The sequence below is a fragment of the Triturus cristatus genome, chromosome 12 (assembly GCF_964204655.1).
Source record: "Triturus cristatus chromosome 12, aTriCri1.1, whole genome shotgun sequence".
Classification (NCBI taxonomy): domain Eukaryota; kingdom Metazoa; phylum Chordata; class Amphibia; order Caudata; family Salamandridae; genus Triturus; species Triturus cristatus.
Window position 1 is genome coordinate 681,119,655 of NC_140595.1, and position 23,016 is coordinate 681,142,670.

The 23,016-nt window shown below is 42.7% G+C and overlaps 1 protein-coding gene across 1 annotated transcript; it reads right to left on the minus strand.

Annotated features, from left to right (window-relative positions):
* Positions 1-473: 473 nt before the first annotated feature.
* On the minus strand, positions 474-14,173 carry LOC146780078 (short-chain dehydrogenase/reductase family 42E member 1-like). Its single transcript, XM_085638062.1, has 2 exons — positions 14,106-14,173; positions 474-3,337 (listed from the first exon to the last, which is right to left on the minus strand). The coding sequence occupies exons 1-2, from the start codon at positions 14,171-14,173 to the stop codon at positions 2,197-2,199; spliced, it is 1,209 nt and encodes a 402-aa protein (XP_085494188.1). The 3' UTR covers positions 474-2,196.
* Between the last annotated feature and the right edge of the window lie 8,843 nt (positions 14,174-23,016).

The window sequence follows — 23,016 nt, forward strand, 5'->3', positions numbered from 1 at the left end:
CCAATAATAATAATAATAATACAGCCATTTATAGAGCGCGAACAGCTACCTCCTAAGAGGTGTCCCAGTGCAAGAATAAAAATTGTGTAGAACCATGCAAGTGCTTTACCTCAAACTAATGTAGCGGTTGTTTCTATTGTTGTAGATGAATGCCTCTATTACTGACTCAGTTAAATGTGGCTATTTTTTACTGTCTGGAAAAAAATATATATTTGTCTCTCATTTAGTTTTTTATCGTTTGTGTTTCAGTTCGTAAAACGTATAATGCAGACTGTATTGAGTAGGATATATTACTGCAATTTTCTCATTTATGTTGTAAAAAATTATTTACCGATGCCTAGCATATGTAAGGGATAAAGTACCCCCTGGTGTACATTCTAAGGATATTTCAAGCCACTGAGGAGTTCCATAACCCAATAAAGAAACAAGGCCAAAGGCTGAGTTCCTTTATAAGGTAATGAAGCTCTGCGGTGACTTGATATATCCGTATTATGTATGCCTGGGGGTACTTTATCCCATAAAATACATGGTCACACTAATCCCAGTGCCACAAACCACTTAAAAACTTGGCGCGTAATGTTTGCAAGCATGAAGAATAATAATAGAATATCTAGTGCAAAATTAAACACATCAAAAACCTGTTAGATATTTTTTGCAAATAGATGTTAGAAACAGATCAATACAATTCAATAAAAAATAAAATAAACAAAGCTGCACTAGCTCGGAATAAACATAAATAAATAAACATATTGTCTCTGCTTGTCATTGGAGCTCATAAAATAGAGCAGAAGAAAGAAAAGCAATTTTACGCTTTCTTTGCTGTAAACAGATGCTTCAATTATTTTTTCTGATCTGGCTTGCCTTTCTCATCGGCTGCTGGCTCTGGCAGCCGGCATTATGACCTTAGAACTCGACTATAATCGGTGCCACTGAGATAACGTGATTGTGCGGCTGCGGCGTTTTTCACATAATAGTGGTTTGCCACATAATCCATTATCTGCTGCATAATCTGCAGATTTTAACAAAACAAAAAGTGTTTGAGCTCAAATATTGCTTATTGCTATATTTGAGTGTTGAAGTGGTACTAATGAGATATAACCTATGCCGAGACAACAAACAAATGTAAAATTGTGAAAATAATGAAGTAAACCTATCATAGAATGTGCCACATTACAACACATAACTTTTCTTTACATGCTGCATAATTTAGTCAACCATGCCGCATCATTTGGCCTCCCTTGCCACATAATTCCAATGGCCCTGACTGTAATAATTTACACTGTTCGATATCTGACTTCTTTTCTTTATAATCGGTGACTGGGTGCATCACAAGTCTCCAGTTATAAAGAAATTAGAGACTGACGTTTATACAGAGATTACAGAATCCCATCTATTTTATAAATATTATACTTGGGTCAGAGAAATCGGAGTTTGTTTCTTTAAATTGTAAAAGTTGAAGTATTTTAATATGCTTTACAGGCCTAGACTGGAACTAACATTGATCAGGCTATCTACATTTTCTTTGGCCTTCTCTTCTCTGGCGGTGTCAAGGATCAGAGTGTTTACATGCTCCAAGAAGCAAATAGCTCATGACACTGTCAGGGTCAGTAGGTTTACATACTCCGTGGAATAAATCCCTCACGACAACTTACTTCCAGATAGGACTGCCAAGTCTAATTATCTGGTCACCAACATTAAACAGTTGCAAAGGGGTTTCCATAAACTCAAACATGGTCAGACGTTAGCTTCCCATACTGGGACGCACTGGGAGCAGGAGCTGCTCTGAAGGTTCCAGTACAGTGACCAGGATGGCACATTTTGTCGCTGAGAAAAATCAAATCCTAGCACTTTAGCAAACATAAGATGATCAAATGTTTCTCTGCAATTCAAAAAGGGAACAAACAGAAAAACAGACAATCATAAGAGTGTCAGTCAGGATGGGATGTTATAAAGGTTACAAGAAACACAACGTCGCAAACAAATCCTGAATTTATAATCAGAAGTATTGCTGAATCCTTAAATTGTGTTAGCCTAAAATGGCCCCAATAAAACTTCTTTTGGAAAAAATGTAACGTTTGTTGCTACAAATCAAGCTTTTTAAATCATTTACAACATTTCTATAATCATAACTCGTTACATCAAGACAGAGGATGACCATTTCAGGAAACTGACACATCTTAACTCTCTTAGAAATTGTTACAATACTTTGAAATAGTGTAGAGGACTAGCAGTGGGGGTAAGTAACGACTGCTGGAGAAGCCAAGCAAAGAGCATCAGTGCTAACAGCGCTACAAATATTATATTCCATTTCATATTATTTTGGTTATTTTCAGGTTTCTTCCTCCCATGCCCAAGGTGTTTACAGCATTCTACTGCTTCATGAAGGCTATAAGGTTGTGCTTGATAACCTAGTTCCTTTTTGGCTTTCTTCGTGCTGAAGTAATGGGTGACCCCCATTTTGTATACCTCAATGCATGTAAAAAGTGGTTGAAAGTTGTAAAAATGACTGACAAGAGGGTGAACAATTTCTGTCAAGTATGCAAAGAAAAAGACAAGACACATTGGTAGGCGTAACGTGGGGAACGTGTAGCCCAGTCCTTCCACAAAAGGTCGGAAAAACTCAAAGCTGTTCACAGGATTAGAATCAGAAATGAAATATGATTGGCCGGCAGCTATATGGTCCTTCTCTTCTTTCAGAGCCTCAGAGGCCAAAATATGAGCTGGAATTAGATTATCAACATGAACAAATTCTACCAAGCTGTTTGGATCTCCATACACAAACTTGAAGAGTCCATTTTCAAGGTAATTGACTACTCTTGAGAGATGTCTCTGTTCCTCAGGCCCATAGATCCCTGCTGGTCTAAGAGCACATGTTCGTAACACACCAACCTGTCCTTCGAGCTTACTGTTGTTGGCTTCAAGAACTTTCATCTCTGCTAAAGCCTTGGTCCGTGAGTAGTGGTCTTGATAGAGGTGCAGAGGTAAATATGGTAGAGATTCATCTCCATTTACAATAACTTGACCCCCAAAGACAACATTACAGGTGCTTGTGTAGACAAGCCTTAGAACGCCTCGTCGGATGCAAGCTTGGATGACATTTGCTGTGCCTTTCAAATTGACATCCTCTATCAGACGTCTGTTGAACTGATCTCTTCCTGACATCCCATAGGATGCACAGTGGAACACACAGCTCACACCAGCGAGTGCTTTCTCCAGTTTGGCGAGGCAGCGAACATCTCCTTCAACAAACGTCATCCCTGCTGACAATGCATGGACTGGTTTCCGTATATCAAAAAGAATCACATTAATGCCTTTTTTGTTCAGAGCAACACCTAACCTGCAAAACAATAGGTAAACATCAGTGTAGGCCATGAGGGACTGTTTCACACAGTTTCAAAATCTGACAATCGTTCTGTGTGCCAGCAACTCCCTTATCAAGTGATTCACGTGATCACTTGCTTGGTGCAGCTCAGACACAATACATACAATGCTCAGGGGTTTAGCTTTCTCAGTTAGATATGGGAAGTGTGAGTTGCAAACTTTCTAACTAAAACAGTATGCCGAAGGTTAGAGGAATGATCAAGGTTTGGGATACACTGTTTCCATGACGAACAGGGTATTACTGATTTGCATTAGGGGGTCCTCTGTCTAAGTTCCTGATAAAACTAAATGAACAAGTTAAAAACTTTTAGTCAAACGAGGACAATGAGAAAAATCTACAAAGGCATAGGACACTTAAACCCAACTCTCAAGCTCAGAATGCATTTATTTGGTGGAGTCTCACCCCAAATACCCTATCCCCCCACCACTGAAGCTACGCCCCTGAAAATACTGTTAGTCTTGGCCCCTTACTACATGTCAGTGAACAAATTGTTGTCCAGAGTTTTTCATTTTTGTTTTATGTTTTTATCATTAGAGAAGTGATTTAGCTTAAGTGAACATTGCTAATCCGGAACAAATTTTATGGAAGACATTTTTTAAAATCGTGGATGTGTTGCAGTGATGATGTAATATTTCAGGAACCATGAGACCTATATACTACATTTTGGTGTCAAAACATAGGTTTTGAAAGTCAAGTAGTCTTCTAGAGACAAAAAATAACTCCTCAGAGCAACCCGTACTCCATTTTCCAAAATGGTGGTTCTATAATGATGTGTTTTAGCCATCATATTGATAATGTATTTGAACATTGTTTTTGTTTCAGGTTTTCGTTGATTCAAATTAATAAACATGAGTGAAGCTGTGGCAGCAGAGGATCTTTACCTCCTGACACACTGTTGCTATCTACAAAATCTGAAAACTACTTCATCAAAGAAAAATGTGTTATATGCCAAAATAATCCAAAAGAAAAGCTAGCATCAACTGTGGCTTGACAGAAGAGAGTTCAAGATGCTGTAGAAATATGGCAAGATAAAGTTCACAAAAGATTGGAACTGATGGGTGAGAAATATGTCATTGTTTATCACTGGAACAAGCGCTACATTTTGTATAGAATGGAAAAAGACTGGAAATAATGTGTCAGAAAATAGCAGAAACCAGTGAATCACAAGAATCCGCGTCTCCTGAGGAAGCGACGACAACCAAACCCAATATCCATCCACTTAGACGATCGATTGCTACCCGTTGTTTGCAATCAGAACTAATCAGAAAGCAGAAAATCTTCAATGTGTTATCTGTGGTTGAGCCAGAACAAGGGTCAAAGGGATTGACGAAAGTACAGAGTATGTGAGGATCAAAGGGCAAACATGCTTTTATCTGCAGCTAGGGTTTTCCAAGAAGAAGTTTTCAGCCAAGTAGCTGATCTAATAAGCGAGGTGAATGTACTTGCAGCGGATTTGTATGCCCACCCGAACTGCATGCATGAATACTTTCCAAAATATTAATATACAATGAACTCCAGCAGCAACATAGCTGCCAGTCTTCAGTTAAGTTTACATTCTTTGATAAACCAAATAAAGTTTTAAAGGCACTTTCGAATGCTAGCTACGGGTTCAAACTCAATGAAATCAGGGAAGTAATGGTCAACATTGATTAAACTGTATTGATCCATAATAATGAAACTAAGATTTTTCTGGTGAGAATGTACAATGACAGAATTTGTTTTTGTCAGTCTCACAAAAAGAATGCACCACCTATGGTGTTCTCAGCTGATTTGACTCCTGAAGTTCTTACTGACAAAATAAGATCACAGGATGCAGTAAAATCAGCAGGAATCATTTTAGGAAACATCCTGAAAGATTTAGATTTTGGACTTAATGAAAATTATGGGAATCAACAAGAATGCCTGATGTTTTCTTAACTTTTTTTACATCATTGTTTAATATTAGCAAAGAATCAGAACAGAAGCCGAGAACATTGATGACGGCTTTGAAGATATAAGCAAAGAAGTGGAAGACAATCCCATGAACCGACAGGCACATGCTGTGCAAATGTTCTGTCTTTTGCAAATCATGTTTTATTAATTACATCAGCGCAAAAAGAAAACTCTGCTACACATGATGACTGCCCACGCAATCTATGACAAGTGCAAAAGTAGAGAGCTAACCACTTCAATGTACAGGATTGGTGTATCAACAAGTTATAATGACACAGTACGGAGCAGTAACTTGTTCGGAGCTCATGCTGTAAAATCTTGAATCTGACAGCACACCACTTCTAAGTTACTTTACCAGGAAAGGATTTACAATTGCTTCTCTTGATAATTTTGATTTTGAAGGCAGCTCTTCTTTGTCTGAAACATCCAGCATGCATGATACTACAATAGTGCTTTTTTAAGACTGTACCAAAGAAGTAGCTGCTATAAAATGCCCTGTGTCAGCTGTAGGCATAAACAAACAAAGCTGCAAACTTACAACCCAAGTGCCTTGACAACGTGCGCAAAATAGATACAAGCCATCAACACATCCCAGTCTACTAGAAAGTTTACAAGTGGCTGAGGACATGGATCTTCTTCAACCTGATGCTGTGGTCCGCAAAGCTGATTTAACTGAATTTATTATATTGTTTATTTGATGCAGACTGAAAGATGAAGAAAAGCCAGTTCCTCAATGGGCTTGAATTGATGCTCTGATCTCCCATGAATTGAATTGAATTGAAATTAGATTTATATAGCGCATGGCTACCCTGAGGCCTCCCAGCACTGTAGGACGGATGAGGCAGCTATGTCGATTAGAGCGATGTCTTAAAAAGGTGGGTTTTTAGAAGTTTGCGGAAAGCCAACAGATTTTTTTCCATCCTCAGGGTATCGGGAAGCATATTCCAGAGTTTGGGGGCATTGAATGAAAAGGAGCGACCACCCCATCTTGATCTTCGTATTAGCTTTGGAGTGGCCAAACAGGAAGAGCTGGACCGAAGATTCCTAACGGGTTGATAGGGGGTGATAAAAGATTGAGTGATGAAAGAGCCATTTTTCCAGAAGGCTCTGTGGGCCAGGCACATAGCTTTGAACTGTATCCTGGCTAAGATTGGGAGCCAGTGAAGGCTCCTAAGGGATGGCTTGGCAGATTGCCAACGGGGTACTTGAAGGAGAAGACGGACAGCACAATTCTGAGTAGTTTGTAGTTTATGAATGGAGAATTTGGGGGCTCCCAGGTATAGAGCATTCCCGTAATCAAGGCGAGAAAGTATAAGGGCCTGTACCATTATCCTTCTTGCCTGAAAGGGCAAAAGAGGGAGGATTTTCCGTAGCATTCTCAATAAGCCGTAACAGGTGGCGGATAGTTTAGAGGCATGGTGGTTAAAGTCAAGAGAGCTATCAAGCCACATGCCAAGACTTTTGATCTGGGACTTAGGAACCGGGGCCACACCAAGACAGACTGGCCATGATGAAGTAAAGAAAGAATGGATGTAGGGGCGAGGGTTGCCCAAGAACATAACTTCGGTTTTGTCCCCGTTAAGCTTAAGGCAGGAGAGTTCCATCCACTCGGCTACCGCCTCTAGACAGGGACCTAGAGTGCAGGATGACTCTTCAGGGTTGTTTAGTGACACTACTAGCTGCGTGTCATCTGCATAGGTGATGATTTTAAGGCCGAATGGATGTACAATCTCCGCCAGGGGACTCAGATAAATATTGAATAGCGTAGGGCTCAGGGCGGAGCCCTGTGGGACCCCGCAGCTCAGAGGTAGCCGGGTGGAGGCTATTTCTCCTTCAAAGATTTGGAAGAAGCGATCACTGAGGAAGGACTGGAACCAGGTTAGTGCTGTACCTGTCACTCCCATGTTTTTGAGACGATGAGACAGAGTGTTATGGTTGACAGTATCGAAAGCGGCACTAAGATCTAGAAGGATAATAGCTGCTGTGCCTCCCTGGTCCAGTAACCTTCTCGCCTCTTCTGTTACTGCTAATAAAGCAGTCTCAGTCCCACGTTGGGGACGAAAGCCTGTTTGGGACTCATGTAACAGGTGGTTGGATTCCAAATAGTCCACAAGGGTGGAATTAATGTGTTTCTCAATCAACTTGCTCAACCACGGGAGAAGGGAGATTGGGCGATAGTTGGCTAGATTAGATTGGTCCAGGTTAGGCTTCTTCAATAAGGCTCTAACCATTGCACATTTCCATATAGAAGGTACCGTACCCGTAGTAATGGAGGAGTTCAAGATATCAAGGATTACTGGACGAATAGAATTGATGACTATACCAAGAGAATGCGGGGGGGCAGGATCGGACGGGGAGCCTGAAGTAACCCGGGGAATGATGGAGTCCAATGTTTCTGCATCTAGGAGGGGAAAATGCTCCAACGAGCATTGAAGGTTAGAGTGAGCACCTCTCCCTCTGGTAGCCATGGGGCTTATCGGCGTAGTTGAAAAAGACAAATAAATCTTTAGAATTTTTTGATGAAAAAAGGTTGCCAGTTTATTGCACGGGGTAAGTGCTCCATCAGTAGTGGGAGGTTTCTGGGGTAGAGTGATAAGTGATTTGGCTATACAAAAAATCTCTTTGGGAGAATTAGCGGCCGTAGCTATTTTCTCCGTAAAGAATGCAGTTTGAGCACATTTGATTTCTGCTTTGTAACTCCTTATTGCCTCTCTGTAGACAAATTTACTAGCCTCAGAGAAGTTGTGTCTCCATCTTCTTTCCAGTCTTCTACATGACTGTTTTAGCTCCCTCAGTTTAGGAGAGAACCATGGGGCTGTTTTCAGTCTGCATTTCCTATGAGTATGTTCTTTGGGGAGTACTAGATCAAGAGAGTTTTGGATCCAGGTATTATAATTCTCGCTGGCCGAGTCAAGGTTGGAATTACTTGGTGGTTTAGTGGCTTCAAGAGCTGTGGTCCAGTCGTTAGGCACAAGTCTGGCCCATTTTCTCTCCAGGGTTGGCACTGCTCTCTGGGTGGGAGGCGGAGTAGGGATCTCCCAACAAAGAGGAATCAGAAAGTGATCCGTCCAGGGAAGAGGGGTGGGGGTACCTACGACGAGATTGTCCAGATTACTGAATACGTGATCGAGAAGATGGCATTTATCGTGTGTAGGGGCAAATCCTCTCTGTCTAAGTTGGAGTGCTTGAAGGCTCAGCAAAAGCTCACTGGTTGCATGAGTGGAGAGATCATCTAGATGGATATTGAGATCGCCAAGCACTGTGAAGTTTACTGGAGCCAGAGCTAGTTTGGCGACAGACGTCGACAGATTAGAACAAAATTGCCCTACGGAGCCCGGGGGGCGATAAAGCAAAAGACCGGAAAAGGTACTTGTAGATGATAATTCCAGGGAGAAGGCCATACTTTCACAGTCTGGTAATGTATTAGTAAAAGTACGACAGTTAACAGTGTCTTTAAAAATTATGGCTAGGCCTCCACCTCTGCCGGTCTTGCAATCGGTTCTAAGGATTGAATAGCCCTGGGGAAGGGTTTGAATGACAGTGGGATCAGCTTCAATCTGGAGCCATGTTTCAGTCAGGAAAAGTGCGTCTGGCTCGAGCTCCTCTATTAATAAGGCTAAGGCCTTTGAAGAAGGTTGGGTTTTTACCAGTAATTCCATCTCCAGTCACAAAAATATGCAACAATATACACAGCTCTAAAACATTTCGAAAATGTGCATGTTCAGATTGAAGACCACTCTATCCTGCCAATTGTCTGCGATGAAGGTGTTTTCCGAATTGTAGCTGACATTTGTATGAGCAATCCAGTAGTATTTGATGATTTTCATCTACTGATGGGTGTTTTCCAAATTACAAAAGTTGTGTTGCTCTGTGCAAGAAGTTATCTCAGTGAATGTGGCATAGATGATGCACTTATTGAGGCTGAGATCTTTGGAAGCAAGACTGTCCAGTCAGTATTGAGCGGAACTCATTATGTTAATTTGTTACAAGGTAAGCTCATCATATCTGAGGCTGTTGAAACATTGTGTTGGACTGCCTTCTGGAACAAGAATGAAAAATTAGGTTTTCCATAGCTTATCTCGGAAGTGAACAAGGCACAGGGTGCACTTCATTCAAAAGACATAATGCAAAGTCAGGCAATATTCAATACACTCAGTTCAAAGTCAGAAAACCTGAAAAACAAGTTTGTAGAGTTTTTCAAAGAATGGGAAGAAAAATCTGAACTTTGGAAGTACTGGGGAAATGTTTTAAACATGATAGCTCTAGTGAAAAACTTGGTACATGCTGATGGGCAAGATGATTGTGAGCTCCATGTGAAGACTGTGGAGTCACTGATTACTGTGTTTTGCGAATTCGATTGCATAAACTACCTGAGATAAGGGCCCTGGTATTTGGATAGAATAAAGAAGCTAGAGGTAGAAAAACCATATCTCTACAGAAAATTCACCCAAAGACATTTTGTGGTGAAAGACAGAGAGGGAAGATTCAATGCAGTGGCTCCAGATCTCAAACTGGAACAGGCAATTCTGAGATCACAGAAAAGCTCCAAGGAAATTATTGGTCAGACATATAAAAGTTAATTTGTTGCTGAATGGCAGTTAGTTTACTATGAAGTCCTTTCTATTGGCAATGATTTCAGAGAGATGACAAATTCAAAATTAATGGGCCATCTTGAGACTGTTCCTCACCAAAAACTTGTGGGAAAGAGAGGGGAACGTTTAAATAAACATGTTGACAAATTTCTTCATTTCATGCAGCAGCAAGGAACCTGCACAACTTTGTGACCAAACAATATATGAATAACGATATAAAGACATGCCTACTAGGTGTCTTGGTGTCATGACTGTGGCGGACGTGGGCTATTACTGAATGGATGGGAAAAGAGTGACTGAAGAACTACGTTTACCAATGTTCTCTGGGGCTGTCACAGGAAGGTTCTCTGGAGATCAGCTGCGGAGTGAGGGCAGGATATAAGCCCCTCATGTCCGCTGACCCGGTGCTTGTCTTTACGATTTCCTGGAGAAGTTCCTGTTTGTACATCTGCTCTCCTCTGCTCGGTCTCGGGCTTTGAGAGAGTTGAGTTTTCCTTAGCCATCGTGCCTACCGCGGCTTCATAGCTGCCCCCTTTCTTGTTTGTTTTTATCAGTGCTTCTGGATTCCACACTTTCCTTTCCAGATTCCTTTTCTGTTCCTCAGGGGGCTCCGGTTTCAGTTCACACCAGTAGTCCCGCTTCCTTGATTACGGTGGCAGCCTGAGAGGCTGCGCTATTTCCGGCATCCTGCGACTTGGGTGAGGTTGGCTCCTGGACGGAACAAGGAGCCTGTGTGTTACCGGATCAGTTAAGTGGAAGAAGCGCTCCACACTCCTATTTCTTCCTTGTACTTTGGACTTCATTTTCCTTTTGGTTCCATAGCTGGTCAATTACTTGGCAGTGTTATCTCTTGGAGAGAGCACTGTTATATGGATTTTGCGTTCTATTCCTTACGGTGTATGCTGGGAATGTGAGTATGCTTGTGTCAGTGGGGGAGGGGTACTAGAGAACAGGGTGCTATTTATGTGCCTGAGTGTTTATCTTTGTCTCCTCTTATGTATACAGGGCCTCTCCGCTACAGTGGAGGTCTTTCTGGGTCCTGAGGGTCTGTCATATCAAGGAGAGGTTCAGACCAGCGCCTCTTCAAGCCCAGCAGTGTTTATTGTTTTCTCCTTCTTTCCCCTTTTCCCCGACGCGCTTCCTATCAGGGTAGTGAGTCCGTCTTTTACTCTCTGTGTGGCAGCGTAAAAGGGAGGAGGGGGTCTGGCAGCTCACCATCATCCCCGCTGGTCATCTTAGCAGGTTAGTGGCAAGTCTGTCTAACAGTCCCGACACTTGGAACATGAATAAAAACTATACGCAGAACTGAATCAGGACAGATTTGTATGGAAAGAGAAAAATCTGCTTGACATATTCATTAAAGCTAAACTTCCACACTTTAATTGCCATAGTAAGAGTTGTGTCCAACCAGCCACTACAATACAGGTTGCAAAAAACACCTTTTGCAAGCACATAGAGAGATGGATATAGCAAAAGAAAGGGGTGAATTTATTAAGGACATTCTGTTGCATGATCTTCTTCGAACAAACACATTATTTAATGGAGATGCTGCAACCAAACCAGTGGAGCACTACTCATACAAGAGCTCAAAAAAAACTTTCACCTGAAGAATTTCAATTAAAAAAGGTGTCCTCATTGAGAAGTGCTCTTGTTGTGGACTGTATGTCACAATTGATAATGGTCAAGATTTCATCTATGCAAAACTTTGGAGAGGTCATTCCGACTGTTCTACAGATATCAAAGTCAGTGTGCACCTTGACAGAACTGCACATTGTCTTTGTCAGTTACCTTGAACTAGCTATCAAAGAATGTGAGAGAATCAGATGAATGTCTTCAAGTAGAACAATCGACCTTGCTTGCATCAAGAATTCAATACCTATACCAGTGCAACTTTCTAAATTCTGGTCATCAACATCAAACAAGATGAACTTGGAAATGTTAATTTGCCAAAACATTGCTGATGCTTCAGTGAACACTGAATTTCCAATTATTGCACGTGGATTGATTGGTAATGAGGAGTTGGTGCCTGCAAAGATCTATTTAAAAGGTACGAGCCATATTGTTCACAAACTTAACAGCAAATTGGACGCAGCTGACCCACAAGTTATGCCACATGTTGAGTGGGCTGTTCTAAATGGTTCCAATCAAATCATTGTACTGTCAAATAGCATAGATGTTATTATTATGTTACTTAGATTTGTTGCAATGTTCTTAAATCAAGGATTGTCAGAGTTATGAATAAATTATGGATGAGGCAAGAAAAAATAGTTAATCCCGCTTCATTATCTGTACAAGAAACGTGACCCAGAGATGACCAGTGTTCTTATCAAGTCACATATTGTTACGGATGATGACAGTATGAGCAAAATTGGAACAAAGCTTGGAGCTTTTACTGCTGAACCTGTGAAGTTTCTAAAGGGAAACAAGTTCTGACTGTCATGCATTTGATGATCTTCGGTACACTGAGTTCAAGAGATTAGTTCCGCTAAGTGACCTTCCACTAACGTCATATTCTGTGTGTGGACACATTAAAAGAGTGTTCTACTTGATCAGAAGATGTGGAAATGTTTTGGATCATGCATGTGTAGAGAAAGATCCATGTGAATTGGGTTAGGAAGATACTAATGGGGAGCTAAAGCCTAAGACATTTCTAAAGCCTCTATCCACAGAACTTACACGCACATACACTTGCAAAACCTGTGCTACAAAAAGTTGTCCCTGTTGATATCCTCTTCTCAAATGTTAAAAATGTAACACAAGCGATGTGAGTGTATTAAAATTTGTCTAAAACAGGGCTGATAAACATTTTGTTTTCATATTCAGATCATAAGCATTGTTTAGTGTATACATAAAAGGATTAAAAACCATTATTATTTGTTTAATTTCTATGTATGTCTCTTCTTCCTCTATTTTAGCCACCATTTTGGGAAATGGCAGAAGGGTTGAGTAATTTTCTGTCTCTATAAGGCTACTTGATGCCCAAAACATAGGTTTTGACACCAAAATGAAGTATATAGGTCTTATGGTTCCTGAAATATTACATCATCACTGCTACACATCTGCCATTTTTGAAAATGTTGTACAGAAAGATTTGGCCTGGATCAGCAATGTCTACCCAAGCTAAATAACTTCTCTACTGATCCAAAAACACAAATCAAAAATGACAATTTCTGGGCAACAATTTTTTTACAGAGGTATATCCGGGGGCCGGGATTATGTGGTTTCCTTGAAGAATCAATTGTAATTTGTGACTTTTTCTTGTTAATTCAATTGAAATAAATTATATAGAATGGAGTTATTTATGGACTATCAATGTCATCACCTATCCACAGTAAAAATACAAACCTGAGAATCCTAAATCAACAGAAACCTATTTCTGAAAGGGTGCGGTGAAATGTATCATTATGAAGAACTGATAAGAGAGAAAGGGAATTACTTCCATTTAATAGGTTGTTCTAAGTAACCTGTTTTGTAAAACATCCAGAGGAAGACATGGGTTGAACAACCAACCACATTGAGGCAGACAGGTAAACATCTGAACACTATGTTTATTTTTGTTTCTTGTTTAAGAGCTTCTTCATATGCAGTGAATAAAGCTGCATATTACATTTTTATGATCCACGTGGAATAGCTCCATAAAGGTTACACCTTGATAAATTACAGCTAAATTGCATAGTGTGTATTTCATTTCCCAATGCATAAAACAGATCATTGGTATACCTAATATTTCTCCATGTGACCATGCTTGGGTGCTAACAAGTGAATGGCCAAATGATGGACAATTGGATGACTGGAAGAATCAAGTGAGCTGTGTACTGGACTGTCTGACGGTCATTTCCCGTGAATTCCTTAATTTACTTATCACACTGATCTATGAGTCTGGGTCCAAACTTTAGAGAGTAGCATGCTACTCGTCCACTGAAATGGCTTCAGATGGCCCCTGAGGTGGACAACGAGCTATATAAATTTAATTGGAAATCAGATATTTTAAACTGGCTGCACATGTGAGGCTTTCATTCGAGATGACTAATGGAGGTTTTTAAACTGGCACTTACCTTTCTACACTAAGTAAAAGTCAGCATGACTCCTGATTAATGCAATAAATACTCAGATTTGCTGTCACACAAGACGCTGTCTACTAACTTTGAAATATTTTAATTAAAACATTTAAAATCCATTGAAAACAAAATTATACTAACCGATGACCGAAGTACCCGCCTCCTCCGGTGATCAGGACAGTTTCCTGAACTTCGGGGACATGTGCCATGTCCAGTTTTTGGAACATTATTAATCAACTACACCTAGAGGGAGGAAATACAAGATTGTAAACTGTGAAGTCATAGGTACAGCTTACTCTACAGATCCTCTGTAGGGAATTCAGAACATAATTACGCTGCATAAGGTTCTGGCATAAACCTCAACCACAATTATTCCACCAAAGGAACCACTCTTAGGAACCGCGGGGCACATGCAGCAAACCATTTTGCGATCGCAAACAATGCGAATCGCATAATTCAGCCATTTTTGATCGCAAAATGACCTTTTCATATGCATGTACCTTTTTTGCAATTCACAATTAAGGAAATCACAATTTTTTTGCGATCCCCTTAATTGCTAATGCAGTAATGGAATAAATGCAATGCATCATGCATTTGCAAATTGCATTTTCGCAATTTAGAATCACAAATTATCATCAACTTCAAGTGCATTGTGGTGCATATGTGTGCACCACATGTGCATACATACCTATTTTTTGGGGGTGCATCAGGGTGGCCTTTTGGCCCCCTTGCACCTTTGCAATTGCATGCTTAATTTGCGAGTACCTATTTGGGACTCGCAAATTGTTTATGCAGTCCTATTCATTCCTATGGGCTTCTAGGCCCATAGAAATGAATGGGAAGCCATTCCTTAATAGCGAATCTAAATTTGCGATTCGCAATTTGCTATTAAGGAATATGTATGAATCACAATTTTTTTTGTGAAAGCTACATGCATTGGTAATTGCGAGTCCCTAATAGCGATTCCTTAATAATCGCTATTAAGGACTCTCAATTCCTAAGTTTGATGCATGTGCCCCCATATCTCTACCTCTGAGGCTTGTAGGGCCATCTAAGCACTGTTCAAACTGGAAGGGACTTATAGCAAGAAAATCATACTTCAATAGAAAATTGTTAAGGTCCTTCGATTGAAAAGGGTGGGAGGGGGAGGTTTCACAGTCCCCACCCAAACACAAAGAATGGTATTTAGAAATAGTTGTAACTCTGCTAAATTAACAATATTTATTTTCTTGCATTTTTAGCTTATTTTAAGCATTTTTTCCATTTTAATGCCGCCCGCATATGTAGGTCACATTCAATGTTTGAAAGCTGAAATCACACCAGAGAATAAAAAGCGCCCTTTGCAAATATCACAAATAAACAATTATACAAAATAGAATGTTTCATTTTCTTAACATTCAACCTAAGATGCAATGATCTCATTTGAATTTCCAGCAGAATAAAAAGAATTGTAAGGCACAGCAAGATTTCCTTCCTTCCTTTGACAACATGGGTAAATGTTTTGATACAGGCTATTAGCATATTGCAGTAGATAATTCATGCATATAAACGTAATGATTTATAGCATAATAAATACAGTTCTCATGAGTAAAAAGCGCTTCCTTCTTCCAAGGACTGCATGCGGCTGGCAGACTCACATATAGCTCCTAATCATATATCAGATGTTTAATCTGTAACCTTTATTTAATAAGGGTTTTATCAAATCCTACTTTTGGCAAAATGCGATGAGCACAATTTACCAAACTGGAATGTTCATAGTTTAGTGAAATGTTATGTTATCAGATTTGTAGAGCGCATGGCTGCCCCAGCGACGGGGCGTCCCAGCGCTAGATCTGCAGCAAAAACACAGAAAGGCGGGTAAGGTGTTGTCATGTGACACATCAATGACCAATCTGAAAAATCTTTATAATAAATGAGTACTAAAGCCCAGGCAACACTCTCGGAAAAGAGTCAGAGTTCTGCTCGGCCCGCACTGCTGCGCTAGCGCTTTGTAAAATCGTTTTTAGAATTGCACTTGTATTGTCTTTAAAAGTCACATTGCAAATTGAATTCACCCATTACCTGTCGCCACACGCTCGCCGACTCCCTGGTCGACCACAGCAATTCCCATGCTGGTTGTGTGGAAGGAGATTACCGAGCCTACCACTTCCTGGTTGTGCCATTTTTGGGTGGCCATCTTAGCAGGGTGCAGCTCCAGCTCTTCAGGCGATCTTGACTATTTTAGGGGGCAGGGCGCTGACGCGTAGCTGAAAGGAGGCAGAGTTCTGCTCGGCCCACACTGCTGCACTAGCGCATTGTAAAATCGTTTTTAGAATTGCACTTGTATTGTTTTTAAAAGTCACATTGCAAATTGAATTCACCCATTACCTGTCGCCACACGCTCGCCGACTCCCCGGTCCACCACAGCAATTCCCATGCTCGTTGTGTGGAGGGAGATTACCGAGCCTACCACTTCCTGGTTGTGCCATTTTTGAGCGGACATCTTGGCAGGGTGCTGCTCCAGCTCTTCAGGTGATCTAATCTATTTCAGGGCGGATGGCGCGCCGAAGGCGAGCCAAAGGCAAGCCCGTCTGCGCCCATCCGTGCCCGACCGGGCCCAGGGGCCACTACCCCTGGTCATTTTACTAAAAGCCCAACTACTTACAGCTTGCATTCTTTGCTTGAACCTAGAAAGAACACTAATCCCAAATGTTTACATTCATTAAACATTACCAACAACCCCTCCCACTGTCCACACTGCAATTTTCAGTTTACACCTCATAAAAATGTTATACCTCATACTAACACCCTATTAAGGATGTTTCTCTTAAATTGCAGATCGTTATCCAAACACTCAGTCGAAATAGCCTTACTATTAGAGGAGCTCGAGCCAGATGCTCTTTTTTTAACAGAGACCTGGCTTCAGATTGAAACTGACCCCGCCATTATTCAGGCCCTTCCCCAGGGTTATTCAATACTCAGAGCTGATCGTACATTGGGCAGAGGCGGAGGCCTGGCTATTATATTTAAAGACACCTTTCATTGTCGAACCACACCGACTATGCTATCAGAGTGTGAAAGCATGGCTTTTACCCTCAAGATTTCACCAACGAGCACCTTCTCCGGTCTATTGATCTATCGCCCCCCAGGAGTCCCAGGGCAATTTCTCCCTAATCTTTCCACCTTAATCGCCAATATAGCACTGGTTTCAGCTAACTTTAAGCTACTTGGCGACTTCAATATCCATTTAGATGATCCCTCTAACCGTGTAGCCTGTGAACTTCTTTCGGGCCTTTTGGCGATCCAGCCTAAATAAAAAAGATTCGCCTCTACACATATCAAGGGCCAGCTCCTTGATCACGTATTCAGCAATCTGGACAACCTGGTCGTAGGGAGCCCCTCCCCACTCCCTTGGACAGATCATTTCCTAATCCCTCTAATCTGGGACACCTTCATGTCACCATCCCCCCAGGAAACAACATCTATCTTGGGAAGGAAATGGTCTAGGCTTTCCTCCACTGATTGAATGGCAGCCCTTGAAAATACAAGACCGTCCATGGATCCTAATCCCAATCTGGCGAATAGTAATTTTAATACTTGGATCCAAAGCTCCCTTGACCTAGTTCTTCCCAAGGAACCTATTCATAAAAAAACAAGACAGAAAACAGATCTCTGGTTCACCCCTAAATTAAGGGTATTAAAGCAATCCTGCAGAAGACTAGAGATAGAGAGAAGTTGAAGACAAGATTTCTCAGAAACTAGGAAAGTGGAGTATAGGAAAGCAATCGGGCTATACAAATCTGAAATTAAAATCGCCCAAACAATTTTTTATGATGAGAAAATTAGCACAGCGGCTAACTTCCCCAAGGAGATTTTTCGCATTGCAAAATCACTTATCACTCTTCCTCAGAGACCTGCGACAACGGAAGGAGCTCTTACATGATGCAACAATTTAGCAGTGTTCTTCTATCAAAAAATTCAAAACATCGATTCTTCTTTCTCTATCACTACACTCAAACCCATGACAAGGGTAATAAGCAGACCTATCTCCACAGCCAAATGCTCATTAGAGGAGTTTCCCCCCTTAGATGATGAGTCTCTGGACCTGGTCGTCTCTAAAGTAATCTCAGGCTCCCCTTTGGATCCCGCTCCCCCACAACATCTTAACCTGGTCATTAAATCCACACGCCCAGTCATCCTTGATGTTCTGAACTCCTCGGTCGCCTCTGGTATGGTTCCCACAGCATGGAAATGCGCGATGGTTAGGGCCCTCTTGAAGAAGCCCAGTCTAGACCAGTCCAATCTGGCCAACTATCGCCCAATTTCCCTCCTCCCCTGGCTGTGCAAACTGCTTGAGAGACACATTAACACCATACTGGTTGATTATTTAGAATCTAACAACCTGTTGTGTGACTCTCAGACAGGATTTCGTCCTCAGCATGGGACGGAAACGGCCCTGCTCGCGGTGACAGAGGAGGCAAGGAGGCTGCTGGATCGAGGGGGAGCAGCTGCAATTATCCTCCTGGACCTCAGTGCTGCGTTTAACACTGTTAACCATAACATTCTGGCCCATCGACTTGAAAATATGGAAGTGTCAGGCACGGCACTGACCTGGTTCCAGTCCATTCTCAGTGACCGATATTTTCAGGTCTTTGAGGGAGATGTGGTGTCCTCCCGGCTACCCCTCAGCTTCCACAGGGCTCTACCCTGAGCCCCTAGCTTTTTAATATATACATGAGTCCTCTGGCAGAGGTTGTCCATCCATTCGGCATTAAGATCATCACCTACGCAGATGACACTCAGTTAGTGGTAGCACTAAATCACTCTGAGGGGTCGTCTAGCAACCTAGGCCCTTGCCTAGAGGTGGTGGCCGAGTGGATGGAACTCTCCTGCCTCAGGCTCAATGGAGACAAAACGGAAATTATGTTCCTGGGTAATCCTCCATCCCTTATCTCTGTTTCTCTGTGGCCTGTCCACTTAGGCCCTGCTCCACCTCCAAAGACTCAGATCAAGAGCCTTGGCATGTGGCTTGACAGCTGTTCTGCTCGATTTTCCCGGCCTTCTTGTGAGGCACAATGATTGAATGTGACTTCAGTCTCTTACCATTCAAGCCTAAGGGTTAGAGTAGTGAATGGAGCCCATTTACTAGGCACTTCGACATGATTCTGTGCTCTTCCCCATAGATCAGGGCTTGCATACATAGCCTAGGGGATAGATTCGTTAGTATTAGGGATAACCTGTCCTGTAGTGAGGGTATTTCATGGAGCTTTGCTGAATTCAGGCCTGGTAGGCCTCAAACGGGAGAGACTCCATCTTTCTTTCTGCTCCGGCAGCTTGGGATGCTTCTAGGTCAAAAGTAATGTTTTAGTTATGAGGTGTTATTCGCTTGGAGAGAACCGGTTCAGGCCGGCCCTTATCGAAGGATTGTATTTTTCTTCATGCCGAAGACACTACATCAGGCCGGCCGGCTGGGAACGTGTCCTTGGTACGGGGAGGTACAAGAATTTGGTGGGCGGCAGGTTACGGGCCGGAATTTTCCATGAGGAAATGCACCTCTATATTAGTGAAAGTCTGAGGCAGTTACATGTTCAGTCCGTAGGCGGCATCTAGCCGTTAGCAGTAAAGCTACTACTTATTCCAGGGAAGACAGACGCCATCTTGAAGGCGGAGAAGAACCGAGAGACAGATGCTTTCCTAGCAGAATAGCCAGAGAGGAGAGAGTAGCCGTTAAGGAAGAGGTCCCAGTGACTCGGAGAAGGGTGATTCCAGGCGAGCCGAGGCACAGACGAGAAGGGAACCTAGATGACTACTGAGTGCAGGCTACATACTACTAAGGTGATGTCGACCCTTTCTTATTAGAGTGTACAACTTAATCTTTCACTTTTCTTTGCAGGTTGTGTGTTATATCATAATGTTATGTGATTGTGTATGTAATGAGTAATAAAGTATCCAGTTTGTAGTGAACCAACATGTGCTGCGTGTTCTTGTATAAGAGGGTAGCCTAATCTTCTAGTCAGCTGCGGCTACATGAACAGATGTTAACCCTGATCAGGTAAGTGGTAACTGAATAAGGGAAAGAGGAGCCCCTCGAACCTGAGAACAGGCTATGCTCAAACTGGCAATCCTTGTGTGATCTGATGAATAGTGAGACTGATACCCTTTTTGTATGTTATGGTAATCATAGGATGAACTGTCGTATGAGACTGCCGTCTAGGTAGAGAGGTCTGGATTCGTAGGGGATCGCGAGGCCGCCGATTGTGCTGAGACTGTCGTCTGGGCAGAGAGGTCTGGGTTCGTATGGGACCGCGAGGCCGCCACTTGTGATACTGTCGTATGGGCAGAGAGGTCTGGATTCGTAGGGGATCGCGAGGCCGCCGATTGTGCTGAGACTGCCGTCTGGGTAGAGAGGTCTGGGTTCGTATGGGACCGCGAGGCCGCCACTTGTGATACTGTCGTATGGGCAGAGAGGTCTGGGTTCGTATGGGACCGCGAGGCCGCCACTTGTGATACTGTCGTATGGGCAGAGAGGTCTGGATCCGTATGGGATCGCGAGGCCGCCGATTGTGCTGAGACTGCCATCTGGGTAGAGAGGTCTGGGTTCGTATGGGACCGCGAGGCCGCCACTTGTGATACTGTCGTATGGGCAGAGAGGTCTGGGTTCGTATGGGACCGCGAGGCCGCCACTTGTGATACTGTCGTATGGGCAGAGAGGTCTGGATCCGTATGGGATCGCGAGGCCGCCGATTGTAAGAGGTCTTGGTATGTATAGTAGGAATCCCCTGTCCTTAGGTGATAGATATATGTGGTTGCAGGATTGTAAATAGGTTCTAGGGAGGGGGGAAACGTTCTGGCTGGGTTAGTGAGGCTAAGATGAGCGGGTTCTATCTGATCCGAAAACCCAAGCAGAACATTTGGCGTCACGAACCGTTTACGAAACCTGTGTGCGTTGTGGTTGTATCGTGTTTCCTTTCGGTGCGTGCGTGGTCTCGTTTGTATATTATTTCTATATAATTGTTTGTTATTTTCTTTTCTCTTTCTTCTTTTTCTTTTTCTCTTTTTCTTTCTTTTCAAAGATGTTTTCTAGAAAGTCGAAATCTACTTTCAAGTTGCCCGTTGATATTCCCGGCTGGGATTCAACGCCTTATGAAGCCTTAGCCCATGAGTGGGCTGATTCTACTGGTTTGAGTGAGAATTGGAATTCTTTTTTGGAGCTGGCGGAGCCGGCTAATGTGATTACTTGTTTACAGAAGGCGCCGGTATCTAAGGGTGATGAGCTTCCCGTTTTGGGACGCAGAGGTTGGATTGTTCTGTCTGCGTACAGAATTCTGCATGAGAGGTTGTTGAAGTTACAGAACTTGCATAAGGATTTGGAAGCGAACTTTGTTGAGATTCAGAATGCTCATACTTTGTTGCGGTGTCAAAATAAGTTGCTTGCTGATAAACTTGAGACGTACCAAACTATTGCCGAGAGGGCGGCTGTGCGAATTGCTCGTTATAAATACAAGAATCGGCGTGGTCGGGTTTCGACGCGAAAGGTGCGTCTGGTCGTGGCGAAAGCCGGACTGGATTGGAATCCTGATGAATGGGATGGTAATATCTGGAACTCGAGTGATTCTCCTTCCTCAGGTGAGGAGTCTGCCAAGCGCGAGTCCTCTCGCTCCGGCCGTGCTTGTAAATCTGCTTCTTGCGCCTCTGATGGTGCACCCCGTGATTGCGCTCGTCCTTCGAGCGGGGTCGATGCTTCTTCCACTGATTGTTCCTCTACGTGTACTGGTCGAGCTCCTTGTGATGCTCGTCCCGCGGTCTCGGTACATCCAGTTTTTCGGCGGAAGGTGCAGCAGGCTCCCGGTGCTCCGAATGGTATTGCTTTAGACTCTTTGGAGGATTTTACTCAACAAGAAATTAGTGATATTTTGCAGCGATTTCGGCAGCGAGTTGGTGAGCCCTTACTCACATGGATGGTGCGCCTTTATGAACTGGGCGCTGCTGGCATTATGTTGGATGCTGGCGATTGTTTGAAGTTTTGTTCCTTGAGTTCGGATTCTACTGTACAGGATCATTTTCGTAACTTTAATGGTGGTGGTCAAATTTCTTTGCTTCAATTGGCGACTGAGGGTTGTAATCAAAAATATCCTACTGAGTCTGACTGGCCTATGAATGACAAACCGTGGTATACTTTGCGCGATGCTGCGCAACGTCTCAAAGAGGAGGTGATGAAAACGGCAATTTTTCTAAATACTGCCGACAGGTTGCTTGATGGTTTCTTGACATCTTCTGTGCGGAATCGTATTATTCGTTCTTCCCCTGTTGCTTATAAGCAGGTCATGATGACTTTATTGATTAATCAGACTGGTAACATGTTATCTGTGGTGCTGGAATCGGTACGCCAACTCGGTGAGTTGGGTGAGTGGTTTAAACCTGAACGGCAGTCCCGGCCTGACACTCGTACTCCTGGTGACAATAAACTTACTAGACGTGATATGTTTCTTGGTCTTATGGCCGATGGTGTGCGGAAGGAGGACATTGATGGTGAGACTACTTCTCGTTTGTGGGAAATGTTTCGCAAACGTGGCTTGGATCGAAAGGAGGGTGCCTGGCGTGTTCGGACAACTGAGTGTGATCGTGGTTTTTCTGACGGTAGCGGTGATGACGACCGCCGTGGGCGCTCTGATCGTCGTGATGATCGACGTTATGTACGTGATTTGTCCCCCCGTCGTGAGAGAGACAGGGAGAGAGAGGGGGAAAGAGAGAGGGGGAGAAATGATTATGTTAACAGCAGACGTAGAGATGATAGGGATCAATCCCCTGAGTTGAGAAGGAGAGAGAATCGACACATATTGGCCGATCGAAACCCGCAGTACAATGCAGAGAACAGTATTCCATTTCGTAATGGAAATGGATATGAACAGGAGGTATCGATACCTGGGAAACGTGAGAGTCTTTATCCTGATTTATCCTGGTACACAGAACACAGTAAAAAGGACTAGGAAATAGGTCAAGCTCCAGTACACAGATGGGCTCACAGAGATAATAGACCCTATGTAGATATTGATATTTATTGGAAACATCGTAA

Bases quoted from the DNA above. Each gene is read 5' to 3' on its own strand.
- LOC146780078 (XM_085638062.1), bottom strand. From the start codon at position 14,173: ATGGCACATGTCCCCGAAGTTCAGGAAACTGTCCTGATCACCGGAGGA. The intron at 3,338-14,105 runs GTTAGTATAATT...ATTGTTTTGCAG, and splicing joins GGCGGGTACTTCGGTCATCG to GTTAGGTGTTGCTCTGAACA.